This window comes from Nymphaea colorata, chromosome 3 (genome assembly GCF_008831285.2).
Source record: "Nymphaea colorata isolate Beijing-Zhang1983 chromosome 3, ASM883128v2, whole genome shotgun sequence".
In the NCBI taxonomy this organism is placed as follows: Eukaryota; Viridiplantae; Streptophyta; class Magnoliopsida; order Nymphaeales; family Nymphaeaceae; genus Nymphaea; species Nymphaea colorata.
The window spans coordinates 13,582,704-13,609,319 of NC_045140.1; the positions used below are offsets into that span (position 1 = coordinate 13,582,704).

The window sequence follows — 26,616 nt, forward strand, 5'->3', positions numbered from 1 at the left end:
CAGCTGACATGAAATTGAATCTGACCTTACCAAATTCTCATTTTACTTGAACACTCTTGAATGTCATTCGTCAACAAGTTTATTTATAGCAGGACGAGTGTCATGTCTCGTTCAATCACTCACCAAAACTCGACTCAAGCTCGAAGAACTCGAGTTCAAATGTGTGCTCAAAATGTTAAATGGTTTGAGTTGTAAGAACTCAACTCGTTTGAACTCTACTAAGCTTAAGTATATAATGAATGCTGGAATATAATGAGAGAAAAAGTCAAATAGATTAACAAGTCAAGCTCGAGCTTGACGTTTGCGAGTGCTCGACTCAGGTCATGAGTAGCTTTTAACATATGCCCATGGAAATTGAACTAATGTCAGGTCAACATGAGCATTTTATCTTTACTCCAACTATTTGGCAGTTAGGGGAGAGAAAAAACCACCTTTTTGACTTTACCAAACAATTGTGGCCCAATCTACTATCCCAAATCCATTATCTATTGTAATATAAAAGAAACCAATATTTTTTCCCCTCTCCTCTGATTTGCACGATCTTGCTAGGGATAAGATGATGGGGCCATGGAAGATCCATGCAAGATCCTCTGGCAGTCCATTGCAGCTGCATGCTGATCATCCACATTCAAGTAGATCTATTTGAGTATGAAACCTAATTTAGTACCATTAAGTTTTCAAGCTTTTTTATATTCATCAATATAATGTATACGAGGGTCATATACATTTTAGGCGAGCGAAAAGATTAATCATACTGTCTAGGTGAGAGTCGAAGCCCTTCTTTCTCTTGCCTTTATGGTTTGTTTGACAGTAAGGATACTTTGTGGGTGTTATATGAATCTATATAAGAAATTGTGGTAGATTCATCTGACATTAGAATTATTGTTTTATAAACACACTGCAAGCTTTGAGGACACTCATAAAGTGTCTATGCTGCCAAACTATTTCATAGGATTCAGAGTTGCACTTAGAAATATCTTTAAGTACTTCAACATGCATGTATGACCTATCTCCCTTATTATATTGAAACATAGCCTCCTACAAGTGAACAAGAAAGATGCCGCATAGCGCGCCTCAAGTTCAAGTAGTTTTGCTGGAACTCTGGGGTGGAGCCAAAATTTTTTCATGAGGCGGGCTGAATTAAAGTTTTTAATTTTTGACTAGGGCATAAATAATTTTTCAAAATTTTTATATAAAACAAGTGATTTTTTTAATTTACATGTAAAATAAAAAAAAAAATTTGAGGTGGGTTCAGCTCCGCCCCGAAATGACAAAGCACTTGCCTCAAACAGTTTGTAATATTTTGAATGGAAAGATGACTATGTGACATTTGTACAAAGTAAACAACATTTAATTCACTTTGTATGAACATTTTTTTTCAAGATTTTATGAGGGCATGATTTTATCTTTACTCGTAAATTCGTTTCCATATATTGACTTGATTAAAGTTTGTCAAACTCCATTAAGGCTAGAGCTCGATTCTGCAGTTACATATTGAGATCGAACTCAACTTGATTATTTGAACGAGCCAACTTATGAACTTGAACTCGACTCATTAAACAAATAACTCGGCTGGAACTCATTAAACAAATGACTCGGCTCGAACTGGTTCACTAACCGAGTTAACTAGTTCACTAACCGATCGGAATCGAAGATTTTCTAACTATAAAAAAGATAGTGGCTACGAAGCCTATCGAGTCTACTAACGGCGCTGCACCATGATAATCCGAACTTTGGTGGCCTGAAAAGCAATGTAAAGAGGGATAGTTTTTATAATTTTCGAAATAAGTTTCCTTGGAAAATAAAATTGCCCATTAGGGCTTTCTCTTCCAGCCCGCGACCATCAACCTTCTGGCGACACCTGGACCTTCTCATCCAGCCAAATAGGTAAGCTTCCACTCCCAGTCTCTCTCCTCTCCCTCTCCCTCTCGCCGCCATCTCTCTCGATTCTCCGACCTTCTTCCTTTCTTCTCTTCTCCATTTCTCAATTTCGCACTCTCCTTTTCGTTCCTTTCTCGAAGCCGTGCAGCGGGTGCCACCAGCTCCAGCGACGAGGTCTCCGACCTTCTCAGCCGGGTGAAAAGGTGATGACCTCCTTTTACTCTCTCTGTCTCTCCATCCACGCCTCGCTCTCTCAATACCTCTTTCAATCGGTTTAGGGTTTCAATTGGCACAACGTTTAATTTTGATCGGTTTTGGGCGTTTCTCTATGAACTCTTTTTCTTGATCCATATCAGTGCGTAAGAAACGAATTTTAATCATGATTGTATTTTCAAGAAACATGATTTATAAGTATCCATGTGATTATATTGGATTAAACTATTGTTTTTAGTTTAAGACGATCAAGGCACCCACTCACCTATGAATAAAAAATAATAATTATATCAGTAGGGAATATGTTTCTACAAACGTAAACATGAGAGTCATTTTTAATGAAGTGGCTATCAGATTATTGTTGTGTTTCATACGGCGAATATTTTGACGAAACATGCCCTTTTGGTTTTACAGACATTTCCTGAATATCTCTAGCCGAGGCGGCTCGTGGATGGAGAGCCATTCCTGAAGGCTGAGTAAATTACGTTGTTGCTCTTGGATTTACTGGAGGTGGAGGAGGACGAAGAGGAGGGGAAGAGATTGCTTGAAGTGGGGCAGGAGGGTGGGAGGCAGCGGCCACACCCGGGCAGCTGAACCTCGATGAGTCTCCCTCGTGGGGATCGCGGAGCGTCGATTGCTTCGAGAAGCTCGAGCAGATCGGTGAGGGCACCTATGGGTAATTTGGAGAGCCACTTTCTCTTCTCTTTTTCAATGATGATTTCTTGCTTTCATTTCCTATGTTTTGCAGCGATTTGAGCAATCAGTGACACTGGGTGGTCTCTTTTTTGGTGTTCAACTGTGTGGGTTTGGTTTTTTCAAAATGTCTTGGCCAATTGCCTAAAGTTGGGTTGGGGTTACTTGCTTCTCCTTCGAGGTCTTCAAGAGGCTTTTCACGGCTTTCTTTCTCTGGGTTGATCAACTGTTTATGTTTCTATGTTTCCCTTTTGGACTGGCTATTAGGGGTTTAGTAGATATTTACACAAAGAATTTTCTGTTAATGTGCAAAGAGATTTCTGTTCGGTGCTATGCGTTGGTGATCTGCTTCTTGATTTCACACCGTATGAATTGTAACTGAGAGTATGACCATGGGATAACCAGGGTTAGGATATTCCATATGGTCGCATATATGTTCATAGTAACAAAATGGCTGCATTTTCAGTAGCACATAGACGCAGGCATCACATAGTTTTTCACAGCCAATAAGAATTCACTGTTAGATGCACGGGATATAGGCATATCAAATTAACATAGAAAATTTTAATGGATAAAATGGGCATCCATTTTTATTTACAAGCGGTCAACCGTTAATCAATAAAATAGGGTCCTGACCCTTGACGTACTATAATGAAGACATCGTAAAAGCTGCGGATTTACACAATGAAAGTTCCATTTGCCCGCTAGAAGGGCATTATTTAACATGTAGTTTTTACTAGCTAGAAGGGGCTCTCAGTAACACTAAAGTTCTTCATTATTAGGAGGAATTGCAGACATGCTTGCGTGTGCTTGAGACATAGATATGTGGTATCCCTCTCAATATTCTACCAAAAAGTGCTATAACTTTTTAGGCCTACATCTGCTCCTGACTGAACTGCTTAAACTTTGAGCTTCTTTCTACCAGAAGGTATAATAAATTCAAGGAAACTACTTTCATGTTGGGACCAATGGATATGTTCCTTCAGACTTCCAGTTTGAGCCGACAGTATTGAGTCATACTGGTCCAAAAATTTGTGTTTATATTTCTTTATCATATTTTTGAGCTTGTCAGGAGCACAAAATAAACCCATATTCACCTGCTGTTATTGAGGCATAGGGCTATTTTTGGTTCTTAATTGTGCTTGTGTTTCCACTGTACAGTGTAAGTCTGTGAAATTGTTAACTGAGATTTTCTGATATTATTTTTCTTTCTTCAATCTTCAATAACCTCCTATTTATGTGCTATCTTTTGGCTAGTTTCTTCTTAAGCTGCCAAAATGCAGATGGAGGCACTTAGATAAACTGGAGAAGCACACCCGTATGCAAACACATATGCACTAATATACACAAATAAATGAAAACAAGTAGAACTAATGATATTGTTCTGTGTTCTGGAATTGTCTCTAGCGATTGTTAATTCTTTTAATTCTCAAACTGATTCTTTTCATTGTTCTTGGAAGTGCAGTCAAGTGTACATGGCCAGGGAGATGAAAACAGGCGAGGTTGTTGCTTTGAAAAAGATACGCATGGACAATGAGAGAGAAGTAGTATGCCCATTAGCTACTTTACTATCTAATAGGACATGTTAACATGATGGATGCATTTTATTTAGTTTTGACTTTTTTTGTTACAATTGCAGTTTCCTATAACCACTATACGTAAAATCAAAATTTTAAAGAAACTGCATCATGAGAACATCATTTAGTTAAAAGACATCTCCAGGTTCTATTTCTTCAATAAGGTATTCTTCAATTGTGATGACTTTAGTTGGTCATTGATCTTATATTCTCTATAGCTAATTACCAGGACCTGAAAAAGATGAACACGGATGGCCAGGTATTTCTTAGTGCATTTAAAATTCCATTATCATATTTTTTCCTTTATCTGTTACGTTTTGAAACATTAATTTTTGTGCAGATGGCAATAAATACAAGAGAAGCATTTATATGGTATTTGAATACATGGACCATGATTTGACTGGGTTATCAGATAGACCTGGAACGCGGTTTACAGTTCCCCAGATAAGGGCAAACTTTTCTTTAGCTTAAGAAATTCATTTTAACACACTTAATTGTGGTCAGTACCTCAATTGAATATATTCTTATTTATATGAATTCTTCTCACAGTTGGTGTTTTCTACAGTTGCAAAGAACGATACGTTGGTAGACACTTTAAAGGAATGCGATGATGGAGCCCTCCGTGAACTGATTAAGGGGGACATATCTGCTGGCTTTTTTGAGAAAGTTCTTGAACCGAAGTGCGGTTAGGATCTTGAGGTCTAGCAGGAGGACTGCTTGGTGGACTATCACAATGGAGGGGCTTGCGTTTCAACTTCGTGGTTGTCTCTACGCTGAAAAAGCGAAATAAAGAAAGAGATCAGGAGCGTAGAACTGCACTATAAGAGTTGCTATTTCCACTTTTTTGGCTCTAGGCTTCTGAGATCTCCGAGTTGCTATGGTCTCTCCCATATGCTTTCGAAAAGTTTACAGAGTGGTTCCCATCTGTTAACCATTGGATGCCTAACTTTTGAACCTTTTACAATTCATTTTTGGGGTAATAAATCATTTTTTCTTATAAGAAAAAGAACGCTGTAATTCTTGTTACAAAAAATTATACCCTTTAGTTTCAATTCTTTTTTTCTCAACGCATGTTCTCCTCTTAGCATTTACTGTCCATCGCCCCCATCACTAATGGAGTTCCATAGTTTGGGGTTGCTACCATCATTTCAAAATTCACCTGATGCTTTTCATTCACAGCACATCTCTCTCTCTCTCTCTCTCTCTCTCTCTCTCTCCTCTCTCTCTCTCTCTCTCTCAGACGTTGTGTGTGTGTGTGTGGGTCTTAGTGCTTTTCTCTTGAAGATATATGTTGTGCATAAATCATGGCCATAAAGATTCTACTGCAAAGGGTGGAGAAGCTGGGGCTTGACAACATGTTCTTTTTTTTTTTTCCTTTTCATTTCTTTGTTCTTTCTTTCCTTTAAAAAGTGTTTGACAGCTATCAAGCACTGTTCACTGTTAGAGATATGCAAAAGGAATTTCAGCCTACAACGTGAAGCATGAAAATAGTTAAACTTCACAAATCATCAACGGCATCGTATATCCGATGATAATTCTGGAATCTAGAGGTATTCCTCATTTATGGTTCTCCCGTTGACATATGCACAGCCCGTGGAGAAACCGTAACGAAGGAATCAAGTTTTCTGAAATCAGTTTCTTGGGTCCGTGATATTCTTGATGGAGCACTACAGCTTTAAGTTTGCTAATTGATGGAATCAAATTGTTTCCAAGTCATTCATTTTTTTCCCCAGAAATGCCAAATGGGAAGTCTGATTCATCAATTTTTAAGTTCCAAATTTCCTAATTCTGATGGTTGTAAGGTTGTCTGGCTTGTAAAATTTAAAATACCAAGGACGCCCTAGTGTTCAAGCTGACAGTGCCCAAACTCTAATGTATTTCTGGACTTGGTTGTCCTTTCTTTTTCTTCATGATTTTTTCAGAGTTGGGATGAACATATTAGTTTGAAATCTATCAACTTATTTGGGCGTTGGTTCTTTTCCTTTTGGTTAGCATTCATATTCTCTCGAAGCTTCTGCTGTTAATCAATTTTTTTTTTCTTGGTCATTTTTACGGCTGTTTGAATATGTGCAATTGTATTTTAAAAGTCTCGCACACGAGTTATCTTCTGCAAAATTCCGGAGTGAGCCGGCAAGACTCACTGCCCCGTTCAAAGCTCCCACCCAACCCGTCTTGCAGTTGTTTGTCTTCCGTTACTTCAAAATATCCAAAGATTGCCCTAAAACATTGTCGCTAACTGTGCATGGCATGGCTTATTTGAATCTAATTTAAAGGGAGAAACAACCTTTTGAATTTTTTTTTAAGATTCAAAAGAATTCCAAGCTAATCTGGGAAAGAAATTTGAAGAAAGAAGAACTTGCTATGAGTTATTGTAGAATTAACTATGATGAGAATACCCAATTAATTTTGTGAAGAGATTGAAAACAAGACTTGGGAATTTGAGAGAGAAAATTTGGGTTTTCAGGTCTGGATCCTCATCGTTAGACCTGAAAAAGTAAAGAATGAAGATCAATTTTGGCCTTCATATTTGAGTCTTCATCATTACGTATAATATGAGGAACTTTGAAATAGATCTGGAAGATGGTTTTGAAAACATCACTTGAAATGAGTTTTAATGATTTCATTTAAGGATTTCCTTTTGAGATAAGAATTTATATTGAAGGTTGCTTTGAATGTTTAGCAAACATGAACCACTTTAAAAATTGGAATATGCTTCCATGAAGGTTAAAAAATGGCACACTTCAAAATATTGCTCCAGCGTCGCTCGACCAGGCTCCAGCGCCGTCCGACCAGATCCCAGCGTCTCTGCATCATCTACTGCCCTCTAAGCCGCCTGACTTGATCCTTGCTATTGGTGACTCTAAGGTGTGTTGTTCTCAGGGGTTGCAGTCAGCAGTGGGTAGTTGGTGATCATGGCCGACTCGTCTTCCTCCTCCACAGTCCATACCGATCAGCCTGATGTTGGGACCGTGAGAACTGATAATGTACCGGTTCAAGTTACTACCATTCGACTAACCAAGGAGAATTATCTACGATGGTCTGCTGCAATTACTATGGGGATCGCTGGTCGAGGACGAATTGCCTATGTGAATGGTAGAAAGGTCGAACCTGCTATGGATAGTATGGCTTGGGATACATGGTTTCTTGAGGACAACCAGGTAAAAACTTGGATTGTTAATTTAGTGTCTTCAGATATTCAACCCCTTATTCTTCGTAAGAAGACTGCAAGGGATATGTGGATTATTTTGGAGCAGATATATGGTCAAAAGAAAAGAAAAGTTCGTGTATATCAACTAATGAAGGACGTGTATGCTCTGCAACAAGGGGATCTCTCGGTCGCAGATTTCTACGCAACATTAAAATCTAAGTGGGAGGATCTTGACTACCATTCTGACCTTACATGGAGTTCTCCTCAAGACCAGATGCAGTATATGGCCAAGGAGTGGGAGAATAGGGTATTCCTTTTCTTAGCTGGACTGAACGATGAGTTTGAAAATATAAGGAGTCAGATTCTTAACTTTGAGGAATCCTTCAGTATTGAAGATGTTTATTCTCGTGTTGAAGCTGAAGAGCAGAGGAGACTGATCACAAGTGGGAGAAAGGAGGATCCCATGTCTCACAATGAACGGTCTGCCTTCGTTAGCCGTGTCTCTGTGGGAACTAACCGTTCTTCCCGTAAATGTACTCACTGCAAGAAACTTGGTCATACTGTGGACTTTTGTTGGGACCTGCATCCAGAGAAGAAGAATAGTAGGGGGCGGCCATCTAGTGGGAAGAAGCCTATTTCGAATGCAACGAATCCTAGTGATGGTAAAGTTTTTATTTCTGCAGAACAGATTCGTGAGTTGCGTGCATATTTGGGCTAGATTGATGTTGGTTAGGCAGACACGTCAGATGAGGTGAAGGTCAATCAGGCACTGGCTGTTTCAGGTGAACAAGGTACTTCTTCCATGGGAGAGTGGATTGTTGATAGCGGTGCCACTCATCACATGACTGGCAACCCCAAACTCTTTCATGACTACAAGCTATCATCGGGGAAGGAACGTGTGTCCTTTGCCGATGGCTCATTTACCTCTGTGGCAGGAAAAGGGAGTCTTTCTTTGTTGAACAATTTTTTAGTGCATGGTGCATTGCATGTTCCCCATCTTCCCTTAAATCTTTTATCTGTGAGCAAGATTACCAAGGAACTCAACCGTGAACTTATATTTTCTGAAAAACGTTGTGTTTTGCAGGACTTGGTGACAGGGAAGAAGATTGGGATTGGTTCGGTGTCTGATGGGTTATATTGGCTTCCTATATGCGTTGCCACAACCCTTATGTCAGCAGTCAGCAGGACAGAGAAGAAGAAGGAAGAGTGTCGTCAGTTATTTTTATATTGGCATGAACGCCTTGGTCATCTCCCTTTTGGGATTTTGAAACAATTGTTTCCTGAATTATGTTCCAGTTTAAACATTTTCATGTTATCTTGTGATGTGTGTCAGTTTGCGAAGCATGTTAGAGCTTCGTATCCAATTTCAAATAGTCGTGCTAATAAAACTTTCTCCTTGATTCATTCTGATGTGTGGGGGCCTTCAGACATTCATTCTCGTGGTGGTTTTCAGTACTTTATGACTTTCATAGATGACTATTCCAGATGTACTTTTGTTTATCTATTGAAAGACCGTAGCGAAGTGCCTCATATTATAGAAACCTTCATCCTCCTAGTGGAAAACCAGTATGGTGAGTCTGTCAAGACATTCCGGTCGGATAATGCTCGTGAGTATATGTGTCTCACTGTCGAGGAATTCCTTCGAAAAAGGGGGATTGTTCATGAGACATCATGTAGTTATACTCCTCCTCAAAATGGAGTTGCTGAGAGAAAAAACCGTCAGTTACTAAATGTCACCAGAGCTTTACTGTTTCAAAGGAATCTTCCAAAATATTATTGGGGAGATGCAGTTATTACTAGTGCCTATTTGATTAATCGCATGCCTAGTCGAGTGCTAAATGGACATACACCTTACTCCATGTTTCCAGGGAGTAGCCGACCTTTCCACCTCCCTCATCGGGTCTTTGGATGTGTGTGTTTCATTCATAATCACAGCCCGAATGTAAAAAAACTTGACCCCAAATCAATTAAGGGAATATTTCTTGGGTATTCTCATACTCAAAAGGGGTATAAATGTCTAGATCCCACCACTGGTCGTATTCACATTACCAAGGATGTCACATTCTTAGAACATGTCTCTTATTTTGGTGAGAATTCTCTTCAGGGGGAGAAGTCAATGTCTAAGAAAGAGTATTCTCCAAGTCAGGACATTCAGTTTACAGATTTTCTAGATTACAGGCGTGAAGAGAATCCATCCATCGATGTGCTTGGAAAAGAAGAAGATGGGATGTCTATTGAGGTACATGAACATGGAAAGGAGAAAGAATGCAATCGTCTGTTCGGGCAGGTGTATTCTATGAGGAGAGTTTGTACTGACAAGGTGATTGATAGTGAGAAGCCCACTCCAAATCCCAATCCTACTTCTTCCTTGGATGACCCAAGTCATGCTCAGAAGCAACCTGTTGAGAGAGAAAGTCAGACAGAAAATGAAAAGGAGGATCTTCCCATTGCCCTGAGAAAGGGTGTGAGGTCATGTACCCAACACCCTATTGGTAACTTTGTATCTTATTCTAGATTGAGCACTGACTACAAATGTTTTGTATAATCCTTGTCTGTGGCTGTGATTCCCAGGAATGTTACAGAGGCTCAGAATGACCCCAAGTGGACTCATGCTATGCAAGAAGAGATAGAGGCCTTAGACACAAATCAGACATGGAAAGTGGAAGAGATTCCTGAAGCGGCTCATTTGGTAGGGTCAAAGTGGGTCTATACCATTAAGTACAAACCAGATGGGAACATTGAGAGGTACAAAGCACGTCTGGTGGCCAAGGGGTTCAGTCAGAAATATGGGATTGACTACTTAGAGACGTTTGCCCCAGTTGCGAAGATGAAGACTATTAGAGTTATTATTTCTTTGGCGGTACTGAAGGGTTGGGAGATGTGCCAACTCGATGTTAAAAATGTCTTTCTCAACCGAGATCTCGAAGAGGAAGTATCCATGTGTATGCCCCCGGGTTTTGAGAAACCTGGAAGATGCTGTAAATTGAAGAAGGCTTTGTATGGGATCAAGCAGTCTTCCCGAGTATGGTTTGAACGTCTCAGACTTGTTATGAAGAAGCATGGTTACAAACAAGGAAATGGAGATCATACTCTCTTTGTAAAGAGGATAGAGGGTAAAGTTACTCTACTGCTGGTTTATGTTGATGATATGATTGTTACAAGTGATGATGAAAAAGAGATAGCAAGATTAAAGGGTTTACTATCGGCTGAATTTGATCTCAAGGATCTTGGCAAGTTGAAGTATTTCCTTGGTATTGAAATTGCCAGATCAGGTACAACTCTTGTGCTTAATCAAAGGAGGTATACCTTGGATTTACTGAAGGAGACAGGAAAACTGGGATGCAGACCAGCTTCTACTCCTCTGGATGCTGGGCACAAGCTCGGTAGCAAGGATGGAGAACTTTTGTGTGAGGAAGCTAAAGGGAGATATCAACGGCTAGTTGGTAAATTGATATACCTCACTCTGACTAGACCAGATATCACCTTTGCTATAAATGTAATGAGTCAGTTTATGCATGCACCTACAGATGTGCACTTGAAGGCTGTAGATAGAATCCTGTGTTACTTGAAGAAGAATCCTGGCAAGGGACTTCTATATGTGAAACAGAGGTCTATAGAAATTGAAGGGTATTCTGATGCAGACTAGGCAGGCTGTGTTGACACCAGAAGATCTACTTCAGGGTACTGCGTTTATTTGGGGGGAAATCTAGTTGTTTGGAGAAGCAAGAGACAAGATGTCTGCTCCCGCTCAAGTGCAGAGGCTGAATATAGGGCAGTTGCTACTGGAGTATCAGAGTTGTTGTGGCTAAAGATCTTGCTGACTGATATTGGGATAGAGATTGAAGGGCCCATGAGGATGTATTGTGACAATAAGTCTGCTATTAACTTGGCTAACAATCCAGTGCTTCATGAACAAACAAAGCATGTTGAGATTGACCGTCACTTCATAAGAGAAAGAATTGATGCCAGAGAGTTAACATTACCATACATGAAGTCTGAAGACCAAACTGTTGATATTCTAACTAAAGCTTTACATGTAACTCCATTTGAGAGAAATGTATCCAAGTTGGGCATGTTTGATATGTATGCCCAACTTGAGGGGGAGTGTTGACAGATCTTGATGTATGGGTCCGAGTCTGGACCCGATCAATTATGTCCTAGTTTGGGCATACTTATACCATTGTAAACCCTAATCTTAAGTGTTAATGAAGTTTCAAAGAGAGAGAGAGTCTGGCGGCTAGTGGGCACCAGACTTCCTCACCCGTGGTTTTTTCCCTCTAGTTGAGGGTTTTCCACGTTACATCTGTGTTCGATCTTCCGTTATTGTGCGTCTATTATTTCTATAGTTATAATGATTAATGAGAAGACAAATTTATCAGAATGCTAATAAATTTTTTCAGCAAGTCTCTATCGTGATTGGCCGTGAGGCTGCCTAAGGTCAGTGACCATTGGTAGCCCGCAAGCCACGAGGGGTGTGAAGCTAGTCCTCTCAACTCTCCTGCATTGTTACTCATGGGTAGTTGGAAAAAAGTAAAAGAAAAGGAAGATGGTCACTAGTCGTTAGATTCCACTAAGAAGTGAGTCCTTCAAGAGTGGGGTCTCAAATGGAAAATGAGTGTCGCTTGAGGTGATAGAGCGAACTCTAAGAAAGAGATTGGTATTAAGATAACTAAAAGTCCAATAGCAATCGATTAAATTTTAAATGAGTTGGATGGTAGAGATGTAAGTTTTAAGCATAAAACAACTTTAAGAGATGTGCTTGGATACTTGTTTATATTAGTGTGGTCTCTTGATTGTTGATATCATGTGTTTACTTTCGATTCGTATGATCTCACTGTCTTAGTTGTCAAGGTGCCCAGGCAGCGCCTAGTGCCTAGGTGGAACTAGGTGCGCCTAGGCAAAAAAGGCGACCCTTGTTTTTGGCTTTTTTAGTTATGTTTACCATTACATAATAAAATTATGTACTTACTGATTGAACTGTAAGCTTCTATTCCAAGTAAAACTTGAAAAACTGTTATGTTCTGTTTTAATTGAATGATTTACTTTGTAAGTAAAGCCAGAAAGTAAAACATGAAAAATTGTTTTGTTCTTGTTTACATGACAGATTAACAGTACATTTTCTGCTTGTTTACATGCTGGAAAACTGAGTTGTTCTGTTCTAGGTGATGCCTCAGTTTGATACACAGAAGAAAACACGTCATTCTTGTTTACATACTGGACACAATGCATGCATTTCTTATGACTATTTCAGTTATAGACCTTATAGACTATTTCATTTGAATCATTTCAAACCAAAATCATATCAAGTCAGTACATGTAATATACATTACAAGTTTACAACAGATTGTACATATAACATATAATATACATACAACACACAAAACACCCTCACAAATGAGAAAGCAAATCTGTAATCAGGTTGCAAAAGCGAGGTCTGCACGTATTTCTCTAATTACTAGACATGCACTAAACAAGAGCAACTGGTGGTCTTTTTACCATAAACCTAGGTTTTTAACATGGGTAAGAAGGCTGGCATAGGTTCCACAAAATGTGATTTAGAGCACATAAGATATATACAGAAATTCATTGGTTTTATAGAATATGTACTTAACGTATGGCTGGAACTTCCACTTGATGAGGTTGATGTAGAATATGTAATTAACGTACAACAAACTGTACTTAAAGAACAAAAAATATATAATATAACTGCATATAATATAAGTATATATGGTATTATAATAAAATTACAGGACTTAATTTGAAGGGAAAGTGACTTTTCACCTTCCCATAGACTAGGCATTCTAGTGCCTAGTCCAGCCTAGGTGCACCTAGGTGCCAGTCTAACATCTGTCGCCTAAGTGATGGACTAGGTGCACCTAGGTGCCAGTCGAACATCCATCAATGAAGCATGATTTCAATCAAGATTGGGTGAGAATAGATGTTGGCCTCCACAAGTGAGGGTCTCTAATCTCATAAATGAGAGGTTTGCACAAATGCCTGCAGTAACACAGCCCCCCTCACTCTGTGGCCCGTCTTATTGGTGTAGGAATCAGGTTGCTGTTCAATTCATGGAGGTATGGTGAATTGATGGAGCTATATGTGTATGAGTCCTGATTAAGGCTGAGCAATTGGATGTTCAAATAGGTGCTATGGGAGTAACTGCTTATGAGCTTGTAATAAGTGGAGCAATGAGAGCGATTTCTGCAGTATTAACGCCTTATTTGTGTTCTGTGCATGTGACCTGTTTTCTCTATTTGCAAATGGGTCAAACACTATTTAGTGTAAGTTGTCCTGTATTGGCCAATTTTTTCCTTGCGCACTCGTTGGTATTTGATACAGGAAATTTGTTCCATACTAATCTGCATGTTGTATACTTGTATTTCTTGGCAATTTCATGCATCTCAATAGCTCAAACAAGATACTGATAAGGGCTGCTCTTTTTTCTTTGTGTTTTGATGTGAAAAATGTGTCTTTGTTCTTTTTATGTCCCTACTAGATTGAAAGCAATTTCATGTTATTTTGATATTCATGAAACCAAAAATGGAAAAAGAAATGTTTATGAATCATGCAGAAGATAAAATTTTCCCAGTAATAATTGGTCTTGGAGGACTTTTATGCTGGACAAGTTGTCGAGAAGATTACGATGGATACTTATCTAAGCATTGAAATACCCTCTTAAGATTTAATTCTACTCAACGGAAACTCTAAAACAGTAGATAATTTGGTTTGTATTTTTAACTTTTGATCTTTTAACGTTATATAACTTTAATGTAATGCCAGAATTGTAGGTTGTCGGTTGTCCTGTTGAAAATCTTGAACTGATGCCATCTCCTAAATAGGAACCTGATGGCGCCTTAGGGGAAAGAGAGTTGGAGGCTACTACGGTACCATCCTTGTGCAGAAATGTTCTGCAAGAGTGCATCTCAGTTGCTGAAGGAACTAGCATACAATGACAATGATCAGCTAACACCATTCAATGTAAGTTCTGCTCTTACTCGGTTATTGCTACAAGCTAAGCTGAGTGAATACTCTGGCTCTTTTCTGTTGTAGGTCTTGAGGAATACCTTTTGGTACGATCTGTTATTGCAGTTATAAGATCCTCTTTTTGCCCAAGACCAAGTTGATCGTGTTAGATACATTAAATTATTCCTTCTTTTATGCAGAACGAGCTGTTTAGAGTTAATCATTTGCAAGGTTAGGCAGTAATATTAGGAGAGGATTATAGTATTATACATTGTATCTGACACACAACTACTGGAAATGTGCTAAAGCAAGGCCAACTATATTTGCATGATTATGTAGTTAATAAAGAAAAGGAGGAAGGGGGTGTTGAACAGATAAATGCACACATGGATGTTTTCTTGGGAGTAGATCAATGAACAGTACTTAGATACGAGCATATGGACAACATAAAACGGTATATGTTGAGCATATGGACAACATAAAACAGTATGTATCTGTGGAAATGTAGAGAACGTGTCCAGTGAACTGGAAAGGTGGTGGAGGTTTTTCTTTTTGGTGTGTCGATGTGGCAGTGGTGTGGATGCGTATGTAAATGACATCTAATCATGCTAAGACTTAAGATACATGGTCCTAAGTACTTTTTCTTAGACAAATTCAAACCTATAGATGTGTTTGCATTTATTTGTCAAGAGTATTCTTATTTGATAAAAACCATGTCTTGTAGATCTTGTGTCACATCATGAATTACCTTGTTCTGTTTCATAAAATCAGAGGTTACAGTCCCATTGAAAGTATTGCAACTGTATCATCATTGCCAAGTGAGCTGATAATATCTTCAAAATGCCACAATATTTTCAAGCAATCACAACAAAGACCAACTCTTTGGAAAAAAGGAATCGTAGAAAAATCTTGTAAAGAAATTGTGGAGAACATTGATATCTTATGGTACCACTTGTGAATGCTTCTTAGGAGGTATCTTCATCCAGTCCAGTTATCAATTACTTTGTTTAAATTTTGTCATTTATATGATTGCTTTTTTTTTTAATGTTAAGAAACGCTCATCACACTATACATTAAGCTTCATTTAAGCTTCTGTTTTTTTGGATGGAGAGGGGGGGTGGAGGGTGTTAGAATATGTTGTTGTGGGAACCGGGTCCATATCTGGACCCGGTTTTATGGGGTGCGGGTACCGAGGTGGGCTCGGTACCCTAGGCGGCTTCTCCTCTCTCCCTCTATATATTGTCCTTATGTGTAAGTGTTGAATTAAGTGGAATAACATTTTCTCTCTCCTAGGGTTGCGGTTGTGCACCTAGGTTAGAGCATCTCCGTGGTTTTTCACCTCTCTTTGAGGTTTTCCACGTATATTGTGTGTTCCTTCTCTTTCTCTCCATCTTGGTGTGTGTTTCTACATGGTATCAGAGCCAACGCGTGAGAGATCGTTGGTGTGATCGTCGTGTTTCCGCCGGTTTTTTGCCGCTGCTGTTTCCTCCGTTTTTTTTCTCTGCCGCTGCTGCGCCGTCGCTCTCTGCTGCGCCGCCGCCGTCCAGCGCTGCCAGCTGCGCCGCCACCGTCCAGCGCCGCCATCGTCCGGCGCGGTTGTTCTCTGCTGCGTTGCCGTTGTCCATCACTGCCATTGCCCACTTCAGCGCCGCCGTCGTCCCGCGCCACCGCTGCCCATCACCGTCGCCGTCCATCGTTCCCAGCGTCGCCCAGGAACGTCGCCGCCTGCCTTCCGTAGCCGCTGCCTCATTCCCGTCGCCTCTACCTAGTTCTCGCCGCTGTGCCTCTTGTTGCTGTGTGCGTGTTTGTGATGGCAGACGCGATGGGGACTCAAAAAGATGCTGTTCTTGACGCGGGCAGCGCTTCCAAGACTGAGAACGTGCCGATCCAGGTCACCTCCATCCGTCTGACCAAGGACAATTACCTATCTTGGTCTGCCGCTCTCGAGATTGGGATTACTAGCCGTGGGCGTCTCTCTTACATCACTGGCGACAAACCTGCGCCCATCAAATCTGATCCTCATTGGGCAACGTGGGCGTTGGAGGACAGCCAAGTGAAGGTCTGGATTATCAGCTCCGTGTCCTCCGATATCCAGCCCCTCATTCTGCGGAAGCCGACCTCTTTTGATATGTGGACTGTGCTTGTGAAGATGTATGGTCGCAAGAAGAGACATCTGCGTACCTATCAGATTAAACGCAGTATTTACTCCCTGACACAGGGTGATTTGTCTGTTGCTGCCTTCTATGCTGCCCTGAAGACCAAATGGGAGGAGCTAGATTATCATGTGACTGATGAGTGGAAGTGCGGTTCAGATCATTCCCTCTACTGGGAAAAGGAATGGATGGACCGTACGTTTTTGTTTCTGGGAGGCCTGCGGGATGAATTTGAGTCTATTCGTAGCCAAATTCTTAATGGTGATGAAATTCCGGGGATAGAGGAAGTATATGCCCGAGTTGAGTCTGAAGAACAACGTCGCCAGGTGATGCATCTTGACACCGGTCATGGCCCTTCTGCCTTTGTCAGCCGTGCCTCTGGGACTGGGCAGCGTCCTGCCCGGCATTGCACTCATTGCAACAAGTTGGGGCATTCGGTGGATTTCTGTTGGGATCTTCATCCCGAGAAGAGACTGGTCAGAGGTCGTCCTCCCTCTGGCAAGCGTAGCCCTTCTGTGTCTGATTCCAGTCAGAGCAATTCTTCTAGTGGTGCAAAGTCCAAGCTGTCCCCTGCTCAACTCAAGGAGCTACAGGCGTACATCAGCCGCCTATCTACTACCCCTGAGGAGTCCTCCACGTCTGAAGGGGCTCAGCTAGCCCAAGCCCTCATTGCCTCGACTGATCAAGGTAACCCTTCTCTTGGTGATTGGATTGTTGATAGTGGAGCCACTCACCACATGACAGGGGACTCTAAACTCTTTCAAGAATATCAACTTTCCTCTGGCAAGCAACACGTGTCTATGGCAGATGGGTCTTCTATCTCTGTGGCTGGGAAAGGGAGCTTGTCCCTGTTGAACAAATACCGTCTCCACAATGCCTTGCATGTTCCAAATATTCCTGTGAACCTACTCTCTGTCAGCAGTATTACTAAAGAATTAAACTGTAATCTAATTTTCTCTGCTGATCATTGTTCCCTGCAGGACTTGGTGACGGGGAAGAAGATTGGGATTGGTTCGGTTACTGACGGGCTCTACAGATTGCCGGTACAAGTTGCTTCAGCATTGATTTCTGCCACGAGTGGTCACTTGTCTGGTGTGAATGATAGATCTACTGTTCTGCGATGGCACGAGCGTCTTGGCCATCTCCCATTTCAGTTAATAAAGAAGTTGTTTCCTCATTTGTTTGCTTCTGTTTCCATTGACTCCTTCGCTTGTGAAGTGTGTCAATTGGCTAAACATGTCAGGGCTTCGTACCCTATCTCATTGAATAAAACCACTCATCCGTTTGCCTTAGTTCATTCCGATGTTTGGGGTCCTTCTGGAATACCCACGTGTGGTGGTTGTCACTATTTTTTGACGCTTATTGATGATTACTCTAGATGTACGTTCGTGTACTTATTGTGAGACCGTAGTCAGGTTCCAGCAGTTGTGAAAAGCTTTGTTGCCTTTGTTGAGACTCAATTCCATACGACTGTTCAAGCTTTCCGTACGAATAATGCTAGGGAATATGTCTCTCAATCCCTTGATGATTTCTTGAAAGGCAAGGGTATTGTTCATGAAACCTCTTGTAGTTATACCCCTCCTCAAAATGGTATAGCTGAACATAAAAATCGTCACCTTTTGAATGTTACCCGGGCCATTATGTTCCAACGCCATGTCCCGAAGCGGTATTGGGGTGATGCACTTCTCACTAGTGCACACCTCATTAACCGTATGCCTACTAGGGTGTTGGATGGTCAGTCTCCTTATTCTACCCTGTGGCCCACTCAGAATCCGTGGCCTCTTACTCCTCGTGTCTTTGGGTGCAGTTGTTTTGTGCATAATCATAGCCCTACTCTCAAAAAGCTTGATCCCCGGTCTATTAAAGGAGTGTTCTTGGGGTACTCTTCCACTCAGAAGGGGTACAAATGTGTGGATCCCACTACTTCCAAAGTGTATGTTTCGAGGGATGTCACATTTCATGAACATGAGTTGTATTTTCCGGTGAATCCTCTTCAGGGGGAGTGTCTTGGGCACAAAGGGGAAGAGTATTCCTCTAATCAGTTGATTCAGTTTATGGAGTTTTTGGACTACAAGGTTAGTCCCAGTGTGATTGACACGGTCACGGTCAGTAATGAGAAGGGCAGTTATATGGAAGGGGTCACGGTGGATGCTCAGCCCACTGTTGCCAGGGATCACTTGTTTGGCCAGGTTTATGTCAGAAAGGAGAAAGCTACAGTGGAAGATGTTGGTGATGAGGATAGAACCAATCCCAATCCCGTGATCTCCCTGGATGACCCAAGTCCATCGAATGGAGAGCTCCCCATTGCTTTGCGCAAAGGCACCAGGTCATGTACTTCTCACCCTATTCAGAGATTTGTTTCTTATGCTAAGCTCAGTACAAATTACAAATGTTTTATCACAACCTTATCCAAAGTTGTTATTCCCAGGTCGGTGGATGATGCTAAGGATGATCCCAAGTGGTTACATGCTATGACGGAGGAGATGGGTGCGTTAGCTAAGAACAAAACATGGGAAGTGGTTGATATCCCTAAAGGGACACACTTAGTTGGCTCTAAGTGGGTGTACAACGTGACGTATAAACCTGATGGCACTGTAGATCGATATAAAGCTCGTCTGGTTGCAAAGGGGTTCAGCCAGAAGTATGGGATTGACTATCTTGAGACCTTTGCCCCTGTTGCAAAGTTGAAGACCATGAGGGTTATTCTTGCTCTTGCTGTGCACAGGAAGTGGCGCATGGACCAGCTTGATGTTAAAAATGCATTCTTGAACGGCCATCTGGAGGAAGAAGTCTATATGAGCATGCCTCCCGGGTATGTTCAAGAGGGAAAATGTTGTCACCTCAAGAAAGCTTTGTATGGCTTGAAGCAGTCGCCGAGAGCTTGGTTTGAGAGACTAAGGATCGTTATGAAGTCTACTGGGTACAAGCAAGGAAATGGAGATCATACCATATTCATAAAGCAGAGAGATGGTCTGGTGAGTCTTCTCCTTGTCTACGTTGATGATATGATTGTCACTGGCAGTGATGAGGAAGAAAACAGGAAGATGAAGGAGAGATTAGCTAAAGAATTCGACCTCAAGGATCTGGGTAAACTGAGATACTTTCTGGGGATAGAGATTGCTCGATCAGAGACAGGGCTGGTTATGAATCAAAGGAAGTACACTCTTGACTTACTAAAGGAGACAGGTAAACTTGGTTGTCGGCCCTATCTTACTCCTATGGAATCGGGGACTAAGATAAGTATCAAGACAGACACTATTCTGGATGAGGAAGGAAAAGGGCGATATCAGAGGCTAGTAGGTAAGCTTATCTATCTTACTCTTACTCGCCCTGATATCACGTATGCGGTAAATGTGCTAAGTCAATTTATGCATGCTCCCACGGATTGTCACTGGAAGAGTACAGAAAGAGTGTTGGGATATCTAAAGAATGACCCAGGAAAAGGACTGCTGTATACTCGACAAGACAAACTTACTATTGAGGGCTACTCAGATGCAGATTGGGCAGGTTGCACTGACACAAGGAGGTCTACTACAGGGTATTGTATCTTTCTTGGAGGTAACCTAGTTGTTTGGAGAAGCAAGAGGCAAGAAGTGTGTTCGAGGTCTAGTGCTGAGGCTGAGTACAGGGCTGTTGCAATGGGAGTTACAGAGATGCTGTGGCTGAAGATCCTTTTGACTGATATTGGTGTGGAACTGGAAGATAAAATGAAGATGTACTGTGACAACAAGTCTGCGATTAATCTTGCCAATAATCCAGTTCTACATGACAGGACCAAACATGTGGAGATTGACCGTCACTTTATCCGGGAACGCATTGACTCAAAGGAGCTGATTCTGCCATATATGAAGTCTGAAGATCAAGTTGCAGACGTCCTAACTAAAGGGCTTTGTACTTCTTCATTCGAAAAAAATGTTAGCAAGCTTGGCATGTTTGACATGTATGCCAAGCTTGAGGGGGAGTGTTAGAATATGTTGTTGTGGGAACCGGGTCCATATCTGGACCCGGTTTTATGGGGCGCGGGTACCGAGGCGGGCTCGGTACCCTAGGCGGCTTCTCCTATCTCCCTCTATATATTGTCCTTATGTGTAAGTGTTGAATTAAGTGAAATAACATTTTCTCTCTCCTAGGGTTGCGGTTGTGCACCTAGGTTAGAGCTTCTCCGTGGTTTTTTACCTCTCTTTGAGGTTTTCCACGTATATTGTGTGTTCCTTCTCTTTCTCTCCATCTTGGTGTGTGTTTCTACAGAGGGGAAATACCCGGAAGTGGCCAAAGCCCCTCCGGGCTCTGTACATGTGTGCATGTGCTTATGTTTGTACTTAGAAAGTATCCTTGGGTAATGTACTACAGTGCTGATGTTACCATTTCACGCAATGTTATCACTGCCGTATCGTATCGTGTATCGGTCGGGCCGACCTATACGCCGTATCGTAACGTATCGTAAATGTATCGTAACGTATCGTAAAATTAATTTTTTAATTTGTAAAAAATATTAAAAAATTATAAAAAATCGAAAAAAATCAGTAAAATTCTAAAAAAATCCGAAAAAACTAGTAAAAATCAGAAAAATTCAAGAAAAATGTATTTAAAGGAACATTCATCATTCATGTATATGAATTATGAAGTATGAACTATGAACTATGAAGTATGAAGTATGCATATGAACAACACATTCCAAAATAAGAAATCAAACATTCAAAAATCAAAATAACATACTAAGCAGCTTAAGAGTGTTCAATTACATCACAATTCATAAGTTCAGAAGTCAAAACTCAAAACATATTGACATAGTTTTCAAAACTCAAAACAAAAAGCCTCATCAATCGTCATCTGCATCATCATCTTCATTCTTCATCATCTTCATTTTCTTCATTAAGTGCTTCTTCTATCCCCTTCGTTGCAAATGGAATGTCACCAACATTCCATTGCTCCCCCCCAGCCTCTCCTTCTTCAATAATCTCTGCTGTTCCTTCAACGTTCAAAAAATCAAGATCGTCCTCATCAAGTATTGCAGATGGTTGTTCTTCAACCCAACAATCTAATATATCAAAATGGTCAATGAAGATAGGATCATATTGAGTGTGATGCTTCCTCGTAGATGTTGTTTCTAGTTGCCTAACAAGAGAAAAATTTAACAAATTGTTAGAAATTAAAATATATATTAGAATTTGCTATTTTGTATAACAAAATACAAATGTTTACCTTTGTCTCAACTTCATATTATAACGAACATAAACAAGGTCATTCAACCTTTTATGTTCCAGCCTATTCCTCTTCTTACTATGGATGTGTTGAAATACACTCCAATTTCTTTCACATCCAGTTGCACTACATGTTTGGCTGAGGATTCTAATTGCAAGCTTCCTTAATTCTGGGCAATCAGGCCCAAACCTTTCCCACCACAAATCTAATAACAGATGGAAAGTAAAAATGAGATAGAATAAATATAAGAGAAGGTAGAATAGAAGCTAAACAACAAAAAGTATAAAGTGTCTTTTTCTGATACCTGGACGCATAGTTGTCCTGCATCGAACTGCTGTGTCTCTCGCCATGGTACCAGAAGCCGTATCATATTTGTTGATCGACATATGGATAGCATCTTGTTCTTTACTATCACTTACTAATGCGTCAATACAATCCAACATGCCATACTCAACCTCTCTGTCCTTCTTAAAAGTGGGAAGATATCTAATAGCAGGATTTAGGTAATAGGTTGCTGTATGAAGTGAGCGATGAAGTTGTCTAGACCACCTTTCATCTATAATCTTCCATATAGGCATGTACAACTTCTTTTTTCCCTTCATATTTCCTCTAATGGCCTCTTTGGCTCTGTCCATAGACTCATATAAATATCCAATAGAAGGTCTATCTTCAATCTTCACTATCAACTAATCTGAGGACTTTCACTAGAGCTACACAAATCTTCAATAACTGCACACATGATTTCCAAAAGTCAGCATCGAAGATGGTATCCACAACTGTCGTAGCCTTTATTTCATAGGCATGTGGATATGCAGCCCAATCATCACTTGAAAACATCTGTTTGAGAGGAGTTCTTTGCTTGACTATACCCTGTACAGTCAAAACACTTGTAGCAAACCGTGTTTGTGCAAGTCGAATAAATTCAGCCCTATTTGTGAATTTCCTCATCAAATTCAAGACATAAGCATGATTATAAATAAACTTCGTGATTTCTTGGCATCTATGAAGTATAAACTGTCAACTTCATATCATCTCTTTTAGCTAGATCCTGAAGCATAAGATTTACACAATGAGCAGCACATGGACTCTAATAAAATGTCCCATATCATGCTGCTAACATTTCACCTGCAGCTTTATAATTTGTTGCATTATTAGTGATAAATTGCACAACATTTTCAAGCCCAACTTTTTGTATAACTTTATCAAAAACCCCAAACAAAACATCAGCAGTCTTAGGAGTATCAGACAAATCAACAGATTTTAAGAACATAGTACCAAGGGGGCAATATACAAGAAAGTTTACCAATGTTCTGTTCTTGATGTCTGTCCACCCATCTGCCATTACACTGCATCCTGTAGCTTTCCAGCTCAATTTTAGTTCATTACAATATGTCTTGACATCTCTAACTACATTGTTGAGAATTTTACCTCGCAATTTATGAAAAGAGGGCATTTTATACCCTCAGCATACACTAGCAATTGCATCTGCTATAGGCTGAAAATGATAAGAGTTTGCTGCATTGAAAGGAATGGATGCATCATAGAACCACCTTCTTATGGTTTCATCTGCTACTTCAACAACATCTTTTGATTGCATGGCTATACGAATCTCAGGCTGAGCACCAGCAGCAGTATAATTGGGAAAAAAATTCTTGATCGAACCAGACATATTACTCGACCTCATAGTAGGTACTCTACCACCACCAGTACGACCATGACTCCTGCCACGTCCTCGTGAAACTGAACTTGCACTTGCACTTGCACCTCTTTTTTTTTTGGTTGCAGTTGCAGAAGAACCACCTCCATGCATGATGTCTTTCCCTTTATCTGTTCCCAAACTGACACCTACATCTTCTTGTTCAAGGTCAACATCTTTACCTTCACCTTCTTCCTCATCATGTGGGTCTCCATATCCTTCCTCTACATCTTGCATTTCCTTTTCAATCCTATTTGCTTTCACTGCATTAAGAAGCTCCATACACTGGTGCTTTACATACGCTGGCAATGGGTTCTCTTGGGAGCCAGTGCAAGCAGCCACATCGCTGTGTGTACCAGCTATATGGTTTTTAAAGCGAAAGATCCCTCCTGATATGATTTGCTTACAATAATTGCACTTAACTCTTAACCTATCTTTTGAATTCACCCTTGTACACCCCTGCCATGCAGGATCCGACATTATATCTTCACAAAACAAGTAAAAACATACAAATAAATATATGAAATAAGAGAAATGAACAATTCAATGGAAAAAATGAGTTATTTCTTACCTTCTTGGTGTTAGAAACCAAAAAACCCTCTTCCTCCAAGCTTCCCACCGTCCCGAGGCTTCCCACAACGAGAAATAAAGCTTCTTCACGGGCAAATCTTGATGCAACTCTCCCTCCCACGTCTCTTGCAATGTTTAGAAAGAAGAGAAGAGAGAGAGAGGAGCGTCAGCTTTAAAAAAATTACGCAAAGAAGGGGCCGTCGGGCCCTTTTTAGTTTTGATCCCGTATCGCACGATACGGGCAATATGCGTGCGATACGCACGCGTATCGCAAATTAATAGCGTAACGTATCGTTACGCTTGATACAGACGATACGTATCGTACGATACGCGTCCGTATCGTACGATACAGATAACATTGATTTCAGATATTACTTTAATCTGTATCGTACGATACAGATAACATTGATTTCAGGTATTACTTTAATTCAATTTTATAGGTCAATGAGATTCAACTTTCTTTCCTTTTTTTTTTCTTTCAATCTCAGAATGATATCTTTGAACAAGTTTTCAGAGAATGTGATGAGCACCACTTGCATCTTCAGTCTTTGATGAGGTATGATCATTACTCTCATAGTTTTCAGTTCTATGTAGGTGGCTGTACTCTTGAAATATTTGATAATTCTTATTCCAAGATTGTTTCTGCAATTAAAGAAAAAAACTTGTAAGGACTTGAATATGTGAATGTGAGAAATTTGGTTAGCTTTGTTCACTATGTCACAGTTTGGATTTACTAGTACTGTGGTTGCGCATCTTTTCTTGTTTGTATGGAATCGTTGCGACTTAGCTGTATGTTTTCTTTCATATTTCTATCTTCAGTAGTTGCACTATTCAGATTTACCTTGGACTAGATGCTAATTTCTTTATTTAGTTTTCACAGGAAAATTCAGGATGATGGATTAGACATACAAACAACTAGAAATTCTGATCATTTCGGTGCTGTAATTCACCACCTTTCCCTGATAAGAAACAAGCGTTGTCTTATGGCCTACATGTAACTGACCCACTTCTTATCGTTTCCTTATGCTTGCGGAAAATGGGGGCCCTCATGCACATCCTTTCTTGCTCATCTTTGTCTCACTCTTCTGGATATCATCTAGGTACAACCGGGCAGAAATAATACGGAGCCTGAGATGGAAAATTGGGACTATACTTCCTGAAGAGATTCAATCAAAGCTTAACTACTCAGAAGAGGAGTATTTCAAGAATCACTGTGCTGCTTTGGAGGTTTATATGTCAGAAATAGATCTGGATTTGACAGTGGTCTCCCTCTCTCTCTCTCTCTTTCTCTCGCTCTTTCTTTTCTCTCTCATTCAAAAATGTTTATACTGTCTTTAACAGGACATGATCCCACCTAAGGATCCATCGATACAGGTCCGTGTCCGTTGTGATATTGGTGATGTCTTGCTTGGTGACCAGGTAGCATCACTGACTAACAACTCGGTGCATTTGATGAAGCGTACTGATGCCGAACAATTTATTTCCCAGGTAATGTAGGAATCATAAGTGCAGCTTATGTGGCTTTTTGAATTTTATGCTTCTATACACGTACTGGAAACGGGGGTGTATATCATCTCCTAACGTGCGTCCTATTTTGGAAATTTCAGGGGCTGATGGAAGAGTTCACTTAAAACATGAGCGAGACTTTGCTTGACGCATAATTGGCTTTCCTTTTAGCATTTAAATGTGGATAGCCCAGCTGTCTTATATAAGAGCTTTACTAGAATATCACTAAGGCCTACCTTTATGGCTGGAAATGATTTTATTCACGCTGTGGAAATCCTAGATTATTTATTCGGGCTGGTATGCATGAGTATTTGTCCAAGGGGGTGCTATGTATCGTTGTTTGCTTACCTGGATAACATCATGCAGAGCCTCTTTTGTTGTTTCATTACTTGGATGATACCAGGATTTTTAGTTGCAACTTGTTTAATTTAGAACTTGAAATGAAAAGGTGCAACTTACGCTCCTTATTGTGTGATATATAATCGACTACTTCGTGTGAAGGCAATACCAAATGTTCTGCCAAGCAATTTCTGGATTTCTAGAATATCCTCTCTGTGCCGTCCTTCTGAGAAAACAATGAACTCGTGAATTTTGCCGGCGGAAGCCAGAAATACCGCTCTAGGGCGAAATGCTTTCGAAACTTTGCTAAATCTTCGTTTTTGCCCAAATTTAATTGGTTAAAGTTCCAAGCAAAGCAAGTGGTTGGAGCTCTGTTGGCACCTCTGCCATTGGAAGGCGTCAAGCTGCAGAAATCAGATCTCCGCGGTGTAATGCCATTAATCTACGCAAATTCGGTTTTCGGCAGTTAACAGGATCATTATAATAAGTCACTCGTAAAATTAATCACGAATAGCAATTTTCAAGGGCAGGCTGATTTCCGTATCATTTTACTTAAAGATTGGCGCTGGATAGCAATTGCTAGAGAGCACACTAGCGTTCTCTATTGAGGGAAGCAGTTTCACTTCTCTGGTTTTCTTCTTGTAAAATAAGAGAATACACCTCTCCAATGGAGGG

General features: G+C 40.5%; 1 protein-coding gene and 1 long non-coding RNA gene across 5 annotated transcripts; both read left to right on the top strand.

Moving 5' to 3' along the window:
• Positions 1-1,848: 1,848 nt before the first annotated feature.
• On the top strand, positions 1,849-6,197 carry LOC116249881 (uncharacterized). 4 transcript variants are annotated; one of them, XR_004171277.2, is made up of 4 exons: positions 1,849-1,887; positions 2,022-2,084; positions 2,509-2,770; positions 4,253-6,197. It is a non-coding gene; the product is annotated as an uncharacterized LOC116249881 (long non-coding RNA). The 4 variants fall into 4 exon arrangements; XR_007572830.1 differs by lacking the exon at positions 1,849-1,887 and having other exon boundaries at positions 1,895-2,084; positions 4,253-4,623; positions 4,705-6,197; XR_007572831.1 differs by lacking the exon at positions 1,849-1,887 and having other exon boundaries at positions 1,895-2,084; positions 2,509-2,754.
• Positions 6,198-14,302: 8,105 nt separating this feature from the next.
• Positions 14,303-25,895, top strand: LOC116249879 (uncharacterized). The gene is made up of 6 exons (XM_031623186.2): positions 14,303-14,490; positions 24,585-24,652; positions 24,977-25,090; positions 25,197-25,359; positions 25,438-25,584; positions 25,704-25,895. Exons 1-6 carry the CDS (start codon positions 14,416-14,418, stop codon positions 25,725-25,727), a joined length of 591 nt encoding a protein of 196 aa, XP_031479046.1. The 5' UTR covers positions 14,303-14,415; the 3' UTR covers positions 25,728-25,895.
• Positions 25,896-26,616: the final 721 nt, after the last annotated feature.

Bases quoted from the DNA above. Each gene is read 5' to 3' on its own strand.
- LOC116249879 (XM_031623186.2), top strand. From the start codon at position 14,416: ATGTTCTGCAAGAGTGCATCTCAGTTGCTGAAGGAACTAGCATACAAT. The intron at 24,653-24,976 runs GTATGATCATTA...TAGTTTTCACAG, and splicing joins CATCTTCAGTCTTTGATGAG to GAAAATTCAGGATGATGGAT. The intron at 25,360-25,437 runs GTCTCCCTCTCT...TGTCTTTAACAG, and splicing joins TAGATCTGGATTTGACAGTG to GACATGATCCCACCTAAGGA.